Below are 12,101 nucleotides of genomic sequence, written 5' to 3' on the forward strand. Positions count from 1 at the left end.
GCGTGAATTATGGATTGTTCTCTTGGTTGAGACCTTGTAGGAATGCGTCTCCCTTGCCGAGCTTGCTGTGCTAGGCTTTGAGCTTTGGTTGGACTCTAGCTGGACGGGACCAAGAGTGGATTGGTGATTAAATCTTGTGCTGGGATTGGGTGTGATTTAGGAAGGATTATGATGATCTGCAGGCTTACCTGGGCTGCACTGTGAACCAGATTAAACAGGATCTGTCCCCGGGCTGACATTACCTAATATATGAAATTAGGTCTTTTATTTTTATTTTTATTTTCAGGGCTCTGAATTGATCAGAGTTGGGTTACAGCTGTGTTTAATAAGCTCAATGTATGCATCTGGGTGGCTGTTAACAGGATTTCAGGATGTGTGTGGAATTGCCCTAAATTGACTCAGTGGATTAAATTGACTTTCAAGTTAGTCTGGGCTGGGCTTTCGGTAGGGTTATTAATGGAATACTGGATTCAATAAAGCTTTGACTGTTTCTGAGCTGAGGTTTCTGAGCTGAATAGCCTGGCCTAAGGGATGTCATCAAGGTATTTGCTCTAGACTATGATTTTGCCCTTGGGCTTTAAAGTGATTACTAGTACCTTTGCTTTTCTTTTGACTGAAAGCCATTACCCAACCATTCAGATTCTTTAGAAACTCTGTTATTCTGAATGATAAATTCCTTCTGGGAAGGCTGCTTTGACCTTTTGCAAATGGTAGTCCTATGGAGGACCAGCATGAAGGAAATCTCCTGACAAGGAAAAGAGACTATTTTTACTAACTGATGTTTTGCCTTAGAAGTTATGGGCTGCCACCAAAGTCCAAGGACCAGTGGGACCTATAAAAACTTGGCAAACATTGGACCTACTTGGTTGACCCAAAATTTGGTAGAGGGTGTCAGATCTGTCCATATTCTGTCCCTATTGTGGACAAAAATTTCTAAGGAAAAAATTTCCCAAGTTTTCTTGGGTGGTCTGTATTATCTGGAACAGTTTCCAGAACTTTTGTCAAGAACCCAGACAAATAGTTAGGTGCCCACTGAGACTCTTGAAGGTTAAACGGCAATGTTATCAAGACAGGAAATTTTTTCTTTGGCAGTTTGACCAGAGGGGCTCAGTCACATATTGGAGGTGGAGAGCAAGGACTGGACAGCGAATCACTGGAGGCAGGTCATACCTAACAACCTCCGTCTCAAAGAGGGAGACCTGGAAAATTCAGTTACAACGGTTGTGCAAGACTAAACCGTTAAGATGATGAGTCTAGTAAGACCAAGTCTCCAATCTTTTAGAAGGCAGGACATTTGGAACTCCTGGTATCCTTAAGTATTGTGGGATCCGTCTTTATCGAATGTAAAACATTCAAACATTGTCAAGTCACCCCCTTATCCCTCTCTCTTCTTGAAAAAGAAATTTCCCCTCCCTAGTAACCCAGTGCAGCCCAACATCCACCAGCACCACCTCACTGGAATCTCCTTGGTGACACGGCGACTCGCGTGAGATGGGTGGGGTTTTCCTGGGGCCTACGCTCTTGACTCGCACAACACGTGACACTTTTGACCGCTTCTTCCTCCGACGAACTTTCCCTTACCTTGGCTTCCAGGTTACCATTCAAACCCTTCCGTGCCCTTGCAGTTTTCCAACTCCTGAAATTTTTATCCATAGCCCCTCAACATCACAATTTATATCATTCTTTCACTGACTTGAGTTTGAGAGGCAGAGGAGTTGCTTAGGTATCTCTTCGCTGTGACAGTAACCTGGGAAATGCTAGCAGGAACCCAGCGAGGACTCTCCTTCCCAAGTCCTCCTCCAGCGTCAAGTGACTGATCCTCCTCTCCCATTTCCCTAATTACAGGGCTGCTATGCCCCAAAAACCGGAGGAAAATGCCGCCAGTTCAAAGAAACTCAAAAACGTCTCCTCTTGCAGACTTGTTGAGCCATCACACGGCTATCACACCAAGAGCTTCTTCTACTCCTGTTATTGACTCTAAATATCTTTGTTCTACTTCAGAGATATGGAAAAGCAAGAGCTGCACAGTTTAGAGTGTTTTCATCTCCTCCCTGTTATTTTTACTTGAGGGCGGTTATTCCCAAAGTGTAGGTGTCAATAGGTATTGTTTGAAAAGAACAGTTTCAAGGTCAAGTAACCCTGGAAAACACAGTTAAATATTTTTTTAAAGAAATTCTCAACGCTTTGATGTGATAGTGGGCATCTACTAGTTATCTCTAATGGAATAACAAGTCACACACACACACACACACACACACACACACACACTCCCCCAATTAGAATTAGCTCCTGATTTCTAGCGCGTAAGTATCTGGGCTTGGCTTAGTTGAGTGTTCCCTGGGCTTGGCTTAGTCGAGTGTTCCTGGCTTGAGGACTCTCACAAGACTGTAGTCAAGATGTTGACCAGGGCTGCAGTCATCTGTCAACTTGGGGCCGGAGGGTCCAGTTTCAAAGTGGGTCACTCACGTGGCTGGCAAATTGTTGCTGCCTATCGGCAGGGCAGCTCAGCTTCCTGCCACATGGATGCCTCCCTAGAGCTGCTCGGGTGACCTTTGGACAAGGCAAAGGGCTCCCCAGGGCAAGTTATCCAAGAGAGCCAGAAGGAAGCCACACCATCTTCTGTGACCTCGCCTCAGAAGTCACGCGTCATCGTTTCTGCAATATCTCACCGACTGCCCATAAATCGGTCTTTATCCACTGTGTGGGGGTGTGTTAGCACCGGGAAAGAAGGGACATTGAGGATCGTTTTCGAGGCAGGCCAGTGCAATGCTTTATGAAACCCCAAAACGTATTTGGCAACAAAACTATTGCTTGGTGAAGACACTAGGATTCCGTGGTACACCTGGGGGGGGGGGGGGAACTGCCACTGATGGTCACACCAGGGACCAAGTGCCTTAGAGCATCACAGATGGAGGCGAAGACGTGTGTGTGGAGAAACAATGCTGGGAAACGGAGCCTGAAGCCTCCCTGGGGGCCGCGGGTGGGGTGGAAGATCTGTGAAGCTGAGCTGAGCTCCCACCTGGATCCACTCTGCAGAGGATCCCTGCTTCAGAAGGTGCCCACTGGCCTGCCCTGCCAGTCCCCGAATGATCTGGAAGGTCCAGGCCCTTGCGAGTTGTTCACTCCCTGTCCTAAGTCAAAGACACGGTGAAAAAAAACCCTCAAAAATCACAGGCTGAGGGGATCCCTGGGTGGCGCAGCGGTTTAGCACCTGCCTTTGGCCCAGGGCGCGATCCTGGAGACCCGGGATCGAGTCCCACGTCGGGCTCCCGGTGCATGGAGCCTGCTTCTCCCTCTGCCTGTGTCTCTGCCTCTCTCTCTCTCTCTCTCTCTCTCTGTGACTACCGTAAATAAATTAAAAAAAAAAATTAAAAAAAAATCACAGGCTGAAAAGAAGAACCTGTCAGGGAATCTGTAAAGTCTGGGGATGGGGACCATCTGGAAGGCCCGGCTGTCCCAGGCGCGGAGCAGTCCTTGTCTGGGGACCCTCCAGGCTATGCCCAGCCACAGGCCTGGCCCCCACCGCCTGTTTTGCGCTGATAGGACAGGAAGGTCGCTGGGGGGGGGGGGGGTTGGGGGTCAGGTCACCAAGGCCCCGCGCGCCCCTAATTCATCTGACTCATTTGCACGAAGGCCTGTCTGCAGAGCCTCCGCCCCAGGTGGGCTCCCTGGAGGAGGCGGTCGGTCGCTCGTGGGAGGCTCCCTGCCTCAGCGGGGTGCGCGCGGGGAGATGCCGGGCAGGGCGGGGCGGGAGCGGCCACGAGGGGGCACCCTCTGAGCTTGCTTCCCTGCCCCCGCTCCCCCCAAAAGAAGTCGGAAAGGGGAGGGGGCGGGGAGGGAGCGGAGGCCGAGCAGCCCCGAGCGCCCCCCCCCGCCCCCCGCGGTACTTAAGCGCCGGGACAAAGGCGCGCGGGTCGGCGCCGGGAGCAGCGCGGCGGAGGCGGCGGCGGCGGAGGCGGAGGAGGAGCGGCCGCGCCTGGACCCCGAGCCCGGCCGGCCGCGGAGGTGCCGGGGCCCCGGGCCTGCCCACTCTGCTTCCGGGGAGCGCGGCGGATGGCGCGTCCCTGACCGGCCCGGGTCATGGCCACGGCGCGGCGGACGGCGCTGGGCCGCGGCCTCCAGGCTCTCGGCTGGGCCGCCCTGGCTCTGCTCTGCGCCGCGCACGGGGGGCGCCGGGAGGACGCGGGCGCTGCCTGCTACGGCGGCTTCGACCTCTACTTCATCCTGGACAAGTGAGTGCGGCGCGCGGCGGCCCGGCCGGGGGATGCCGGGGGCCGGGGGGCTCGGGGGGCTCGGGGGCGCTGCAGCCTGGGCCCGGGGGGGATGCCGCGGGGGCTGGGGGCTCGGGGGGCGCTGCAGCCTGGGCCCGGGGGGGTTGCCGCGGGGGCTGGGGGCTCGCGGGGCGCTGCAGCCCGGCCCGGGGGGGGATGCCGCGGAGGGGCGCTGAGGGGGCCGGGGACTCGGGGAGCGCTGCAGCCTGGGCCCGGGGAGGATGCCGCGGGGGCTGGGGGGTAGCTGGGGCCGCTGCAGCCCCGGCCCGGGGGGGATGCCGCGGGGGCTGGGGGGTAGCTGGGGCCGCTGAAGCCCCGGCCCGGGGGATGCCGCGGGGGGCTGGGGGGGAGACTGGGGGAGCTCGAGGGGCTGGGGGGCTGGGGGCTCGGGGGCGCTGCAGCCCCGGCCCGGGGGGGATGCCGCGGGGGGGGCTGGGGGGTCGGGGGCCGCTGCAGCCTGGGCTCGGGGAGGATGCCGCGGGGGCTGGGGGCTCGGGGGGCTCGGGGGGCTGGGGGCTCGGGGGCGCTGCAGCCCCGGCCCGGGGAGGATGCCGCGGGGGGCTGGGGAGGGCTGGGGGGCTCGGGGGCCGGGGGCCTCGGGGGCCGCTGCAGCCTGGGCTCGGGGATGCTGCCGCGGGGGGCTGAGGGACTAGGGGTGCTGGGGTGCCGGGAAGCCTCGGGGGCCGCTGCAGCCTGGGCTCGGGGATGCTGCCGCGGGGGGGTCGGGGGGACCGGGGGAGCTCAGGAGACCGGGGAGGGGGGGCTCGGGGATCGCTGCAGCCCCGGCTCGGGGATGCTGCCGCGGGGGGGATGGGGGGCCGGAGGTGCCGGGGGCCGGGGGCCGCTGCAGCCTCGGCTGGGGGATGCTGCCGCGGGGCTTGGGGTGGCCAAGGGGTTCCAGCCTGTTGGGGGGTTTTGACCTGTAGCTCATCCTGGACAAGTAAGTGCCGCGCGCCCTGCAGCCTGGGCTGGGGGATGCTGCCGCGGGGCTTGGGCCGCAGGGGCCCCGGGGTGGGGAGGCCCGGGGGGTCCCGGGGGCGCCCGCACCGTCCGCTCCCGAGCCCACGGGGCCGTCGGGGGCCCGTCTCCGCCTGGCCTTGTGGGACCGGGGAGCCCGGGGTGGGGGGGGACGTGAGGATGCCGCGGGCCCTGCTGCATCTGCTCGGGGAGACCCGGGGCGCGGGCCCGGCGCGGCTGCAGGGCGGCTGGCGACACAAAAACCCACCCGAGCACCCGCTCCGCCTGCGCCGGGCGCGGCCTTTGTTCCTCGGGGCGCAGCGCGGGGGGCACACGGGGCGCGGGCCCGGCGGGGCAGCATCCCCCCCCCTCGGGGGCAATTGCACGGGTGGGCTCCGGGGAGGACAGCGCCCCGGGACCCCCGCCCCCAGGCCTGGCCCAGCCCCTGTGGCCGCCGAAGCCCCTGCCCTCTGCTGAGCCCCGGCCCTGGGGGGCCCGCGCCCCACTGCCCTGCCTGGGCTCCCGGTGCCCCCGAGGCCGCGCTCCAGCAGGGGCGGGAGATGCATTTCACAGACTGGAAAGTATTTGCGAGCTGGAAAAAGAGTCCTGCAAAATAAGCTGGCCCGCGAGACACCAAATGTGCTTTGCAGTCGCCCCTGGAGTTTGAGTTTTCCGTAAGGGCTGTTTTGAACTCCAGATTCTTTGGATGAAAAGCGAGGTCTCCTTCTTGGAGATTTATGAGAAAGTGGACACTGAAAATATACTCCAGTACCGAAAAAAATGGAATTTCTTTTGTTGCTTCTAGTGGCTGGGAGCAACAGCTCACAGATTCAGAGGCTGTGTCTGAAAAGGCAGAGGTGCCCATGGTGCTGCACCTTTTTTTTTTTCCCCTCCCCTAAAAGCCATTTCTGCAGGACATACAGGAAGACTTGAAAAAAAAAAAAAAAATAGACAGAACCCCTAGGGCCCTGAATGGAGTGCTTCCATATACAGTAGAGAAAATCAAGTTCTCCCCAAATTAATTTGAATTGAATTAAACTTTTAAATCAAAGTTCTGCAAGAATTTGTTTTGGTGGTGAGAGGAACTTAACAAAACGATTCTAAGTTTATCTTAGGGAACAAAAACCTGGTAAAAACAGTTTTAGGAAAAAAGATAATGAAGACATGCTGAGGCCTGCAAATATTAAAATGTACCATAAAGCAAATTATTACAAACAGGATGGTAAAGGCCAAAAAACAGATAGGCAGAATAGAACATTGAGAAGGAAATCCAGGAATATGAGAGCATTTAGTGGAAGGTCAAGTCAGTGGGGAATTCATTTCTTATTTTAAAAAATGTTGGGGCGCCTGGGGTGACTCAGTCGGTTAAGTGTCCAACCCATGATCTTAGTTCAAGGTCTTCATCTCGGGGCCTTCATGCTGGGCATGGAGCCTACTTAAAATAAAGAAGAAGGAAAAAAAAGATTCTTGGACAAATGGTAACATGGGAAAAGAAAAAAGATTAGGTTTATGTCTTACACCACACACCAAAATAAATTCCAGAAGGACTGAAAATTTAAATGTTTACAATGAAAGGATGAAACAACCGGAAGAAAATTTAAATGGCTATTACTGTAATCTTAGGCTTAGAGCTTTCAAAACAGGACAGAAGCAATAAAGAAAACTATGAAGATAGTTAAATAGAGTCAAATTTTCCATTTCCATAAGTGAAAAAATGCCAGAGATAAAGGATAATGAAAAGTCACAACAACTTTGTGACATCAATTGCTCCTTAAAGATTGGTCTTAATATAGAAAAAGCAGTTTTAAAAAGATGACCCCAGTTGAAAACAGGCATGGTACATAAATATTTCACAAAAGATACATGAAAATCAGTAAACAAGCAAAAAAATTTCAATTTCCCTAGTCAAGAAATGAAAAAATTGAACAAGATGTAATTTTTATTAAGTTGGCAAAGATTTTTTAAAAAAATTACCATGTTTGATATTGGCCAACTTGTGGGAGGAAGGCGCTTTCATATCTTACTAAGGAAAATGTGAATCTGTGTAGTCTTTCCAGGCTGTCCAAAGGAACTTTCTGTGATAATGGAGATGTTCTCTACCTGCTCCGGCCAGGTGTGTCTACTAGCCATACCTAGCTATTGAGCACCTTGACCTGTGGCTACTGTGAATAAGCAAGTGAACTTGTTATATTGTTTCTTTTTAATTAATTTTAGTTGAGACAACCACATGTGGGTACTGCATTGGATGGTGCAGACAAGGTGATTTGGCAACATGTATCAAAGGCTTTTTTTTTTAGAAAAAAAAGGGGGGGGGGCTCTACTTTTCCATCCAAAAGGAAAAATCCAAGATGGTCTCAAACAAGTGACTCTATGTTGTTCCATGTTGACTCTATGTTTATAATAATACAGCTGAAAGTTACCTAAATGTCTAACAACTTATTTATTAAGTGAGGCATGATACGGCGTAGTATTGACATGCTTGCTGTGCATGCTCGTCATGTACCCTTGGGCAAAAATACAATCACCGATGTTAAGTACATTACGATTCTACTTTTGTGAAAAAGCTAAGGACACACGTGTATTTCTGGATTTACCGAACAGGCAATTCAATTGTATTTCTGTCTAGAAGATAAGATTTTTAATTTCTTTTTTGGGGTGTTTTTCTGAACTTTCAAAGTTTTCTATGATGAGCATATGCTACTTTTATATTCAACGAAAATAAGTCACTTGGAGCTTTTAAAAAAAGTTGTTTCAAGTGTGAGGAGGTTGTCTAACCAGCGTGCTGGGCTCCCAGCATACGATTGTAGAGGCTGCTGCTTCTTCACTATCTAATCCCGGAATAAATTTCCAAATGCATCATAGGATACGGTGCAGGACGTTAGGGGGGCCCCGAAATGCTCCAGGAAAGAGAGAATGCGGCCCTTGTGCAGGCACCTCCCTGTACGCTTAGATGCGCTCCTCTGGCGGCTTCGGTTGTCCTGTGGCTGAGGAAGGAGAGTGTTCGCTGAATGAAACAATCGCTGGTACTCGATGGGGTGCGCGCTCCTAGCTTGCCATCTCGGCCCCGGCTGATTTATGGGATTGTCCAACTCAGAGCCCGGGATGGGCTACACCGCAGCGATTGCCTAGAGGCCCCGGGGGGTCCCTGAAGACACGGTCTCCTGCCCTAGCAAGAACCTTCTCGGAGGGTGCTGCCCAGCACCCAGGCTCAGCGAGTAGCGGGGGAAGGAGCGCGGACTCCCCTCGGGCATCCGAGATACTTTGGCCTGCGGGACAGGCTGCAGGCTGAAGCCCCTGTACAGGGGACCTTTCTGTCCCGGCCCTCAACCCCTGTGACAGGGTTCCCGGTGATGGCTCTCTTCTTTTCCATGACATTAGAACTCAGCTCATTCCAGGTGTTAGCCAGATGCATGTGGCCCGGAGAGGACCCACATTATACATCTGATGGCCCGTCGCGTCCTCTGAGCGGGGCGCAGGGCCTGGTGGTGACCCCCGACTTCCGTGGTACCCGCCGGGCCGCACTAGCGCTGGCCACCGGGCTGCTGCCCCGGCTCCCGAGGCTTTCGACCGACGAATTCCGTGTTCGCCTAAACATGCTTCTCCGGTTGTGGCCAGGAAGGCAGACCCTGGGATTCAGTCGGGGATCGGGGTCGCGTTCCCAAGGCGCTTGCAGCAGGGAAGCGTCCAGGCGCGCTGGCTTCTCCGGGGCGGCCCACGGCCGGAGCGCTCCCGTCCTCTCTCCCAGGGTCCTCCCCACGACACCCTTACGGATCCTGTTGGTCTGTTTTATAAGAACGATTGGTTACGGGAGTGGGAGAAGCGGACTCTCCGTCACGGGCCTCGGGAAGGGCTGGCTGCGGCCGTGCGGGCCCCGGACTTCAGACGGAGGTCACCATCGGTGGCGGGGGGGGGGGGGGGGGGGGGGGGGCGGGGGGGGGCAGTAAGCACCGCAGAGCTGCCTCTGTAGGACCTTCCAGAGCCACAGCCTGTGCCCCAGATCTACCCTGCCATCGTGGGACCCCCTACAGGCCCGGCGCGTGCTCCTTCCCCAGCTCCTCCTGCCGCTCCTTCCCGTCCGCTGGCGCCCACCTTTGCCTTCCCTTCTCCCCACTCAAGGGCACCCCATGCTGTCCCCGCCCGCGGCCCCATGCTGGCACCACAACCAGATGACCCCCTAGTGGGGTTGGTGTGTAGGGCCAGGGCTGGGTTTCACTCTCCAGGGCCGGGGGCCCAGCACAGTCCTGTGACCCGGGCCTGGGGATGTGGCCACCAGGTGTGGCATCGTTTTCCGGAGAAAACGCCCCTGGGTTCCCATCAACTACCAGCTAGAAAAGACACCTTTAGAGTCAGGAGCGAGGTGTCCTGACTCTTGCGCATCCTCACATGTGCCCGAGGACGACCCTGCTCCGTCCCGAGGCGAGCGCTGGCATTGTCGCTGGAAGGCGGGTTCAGCCCGGGGTTGGGGGGCTGCTGGCTGCGGGAGAGGCCCCCCGGCACATGCAGGCCCCCTAGACGGACTGGGGGGGTTCCAGGCATGAAAAGGCCTGCGTCAGGGTTTCAGTAAATGACGGTACATAAAGCATCACGACATCACTTAGTTGAGGAGCTCCTGCTCCGCTCTCAGACCCGCCTGGGTTGATTGCAAGTTGGGGGGACCCCAACCCCGCGCAGCCCTGGGGATCTCCAGCCGGGGGGCTTAGCTGATGGGTGGGCCTCCAGCGTGCATGCGGGACACCTGAGGACGACGCGCTGCCAGGGCACATACGTGTTCATTTGCTCAGATTGTACCTGATGGAAAAAAGGAAATCGGACCCTGTACGTGTGTTGGAATTCACAGGGGTAGCAGTTTGCAGGGATACTTAGGAAGAGGGCTTCGGGAGATGAAAACGCAAAATGAGCTCGGAATAAGGAAACAAAGAGCCATTACAAGGTATTTTGAAAATGCTACAATAATAATTCTAAAAGGCATCATTAAAAAAAAAGTTTCTCAGGGGCTGTAATCTTTCTTCTTTCTTTCCTTTCTCTCTCTCTCTCTTTCTTTCTTTCTTTCTTTCTTTCTTTCTTTCTTTCTTTCTTTCTTTCTTCTTTCTTTTTCTTCTTTTTCTTTTGTATTGAAATGGGTTTTATGGTTGGTTTTAAATGTTTCTCCAGTTAGGTTCCAGGTTTGGAGAGGACTTATTAGACTAGGTAATAGATGGTAGAACTGCCTTCAAATTGGGTCAAAAATAAAAGTAAATATGGCGTAAGTGTTGTGTATTTCTGTCTGGGTCAGCCAGGTAATTACCTCTAGTTTCCTTAGCCGGGGAGACCTGGTAAAACTCAGTGTCAAGCTGAGAATAGAATCCAGGAGTGTTGGAGGAAGGCGCCCTTCCTAAGATAACCTGTAATCATCTTCAAGTGCTAAAGGGCTCCCAGAGGTCCAGAAACAAACTCTGGCATCCTTAGCAAGACTTGCCTGTCACATAAGTGCAAATGGGATTTGCTTTCTGCTGATTTAGAATGTGTGTCTATTTTTGATGTGTGGCCAAGAGACTGGATTTTGCCTTTCCCAGCGATCGCTTGGCAACAAAAGACCAAGTGGATATTTGGGCATTTCCTGACATTTCCCAGACATGCCAGTCTTATACTGAAAAAAAAAAGGAGGGGGGGCGGAGAATTAGGTTTCATCTGTTTGGCTGATTCTTTCATTCATTTGACATAAGTACTTTCTCAATTCCAATCACAAGTGTGTACTCAGAGATATGGATAACTCCGTGTCCCTGTTCTGGGGGCTATAGGGAATATAAAAGAAGCAAGAAGCAGTCCCAGACTATTTGCTTTTTAGGCAGAAGGACTCAGGGCAGCCAAAGCTCAAGGCTCCTGGAGGATTTGGGGAAGGGGGCAATAAAATTGATTTTAGATCAGCAATAAGGAAAAATAATAAGTGATGTTTACTGAGCCCTTGCTACCCGCCAGGCACTGCGGTGTAGCACTTTGCCTGTATTACCCCGTGTAATCTTTACAACCACATCAGGTTAGTACAGTCATGAGCACCATTTGACACATGAGGAAACTGAGGTTTACAAAGGTCAGCCAAGGTCACTCTAAGTGGTGAAATTCAGCCTCAAACCCAAGCCACTCTGACTCATGATCTACGCACAAAGATGAAAAATATCTAAACATGCAAAAAAGAACTCCATATCGATCGGGATAGGTTAAGTTATGCTGTGGTAACAAACAATCCCCCCGAATCTCAGTGGCGAAGAGCAACAAAGATCTAAACCTTTGGTTATAATCTCTGCCACTCTACACGTCGGAGGGCGGTCAGCAGGGGCTCTGCTCGCAGTAGTTGCCCTGGGAGCCACGCTAGTGGAGATGTCTTCCTGACCCCAGCTTCCACCGTCACAGCTACGAGGGAAGAGGTTGCTGAGGGTCTCTCAGCTGGGGTGATGAAATGCCCCCATGGGAACTGCCAGGCATCCTTCCACTGACAATCTATTGGTCAGAACCAGCCACTTGGGCTCACCCTATGGAAAGAGGGTGAAAATTTTCATCTTCCCACGTATCTAAAAGGAGAGGAAAGCCAGATATGGGTGGGCATTAAAAACCTCTACTGCAAACCTGTAATTATACACCGCTCTGGCCTGAGTAAGCAAGAAAGGAGTAGTCACTGAGAGAGGGCAAGGATCCATAAGGCTGATGGGAAAGGGTTGGTTTTGAGCTAGATCTTGCATTTATTCATCAACCTGGGAGTACTGTCAGACATGATAGTTCAAATCTGCCCATAAGGCAGTAACTGGCTCCTGCTCTCTTCTTCCCTTCCCGCCCACATCTTCGTGGGCAGGGAATTAAATTAGGTTAAATGGGAAGCAGAAATGAAGGTTAGACAAGCTT

General features: G+C 53.8%; 1 protein-coding gene across 2 annotated transcripts in view; it reads left to right on the top strand.

Moving 5' to 3' along the window:
• Window positions 1–3,924: 3,924 nt before the first annotated feature.
• The window catches only part of ANTXR1 (ANTXR cell adhesion molecule 1), a 197,838-nt gene continuing 189,661 nt past the window's right edge, over window positions 3,925–12,101 (top strand). Inside the window, exon 1 of one of the 2 annotated variants that reach the window (XM_025470233.3) lies at window positions 3,925–4,232. In XM_025470233.3, coding sequence (XP_025326018.1) covers window positions 4,081–4,232 — 152 coding nt within the window. In that variant the 5' untranslated portion in view covers window positions 3,925–4,080. The remainder of the gene's footprint in view (window positions 4,233–12,101) is intronic. The other variant, XM_049115925.1, reaches the window with a different exon arrangement.

This window comes from Canis lupus, chromosome 10 (assembly GCF_003254725.2).
Source record: "Canis lupus dingo isolate Sandy chromosome 10, ASM325472v2, whole genome shotgun sequence".
NCBI lineage: Eukaryota > Metazoa > Chordata > Mammalia > Carnivora > Canidae > Canis > Canis lupus.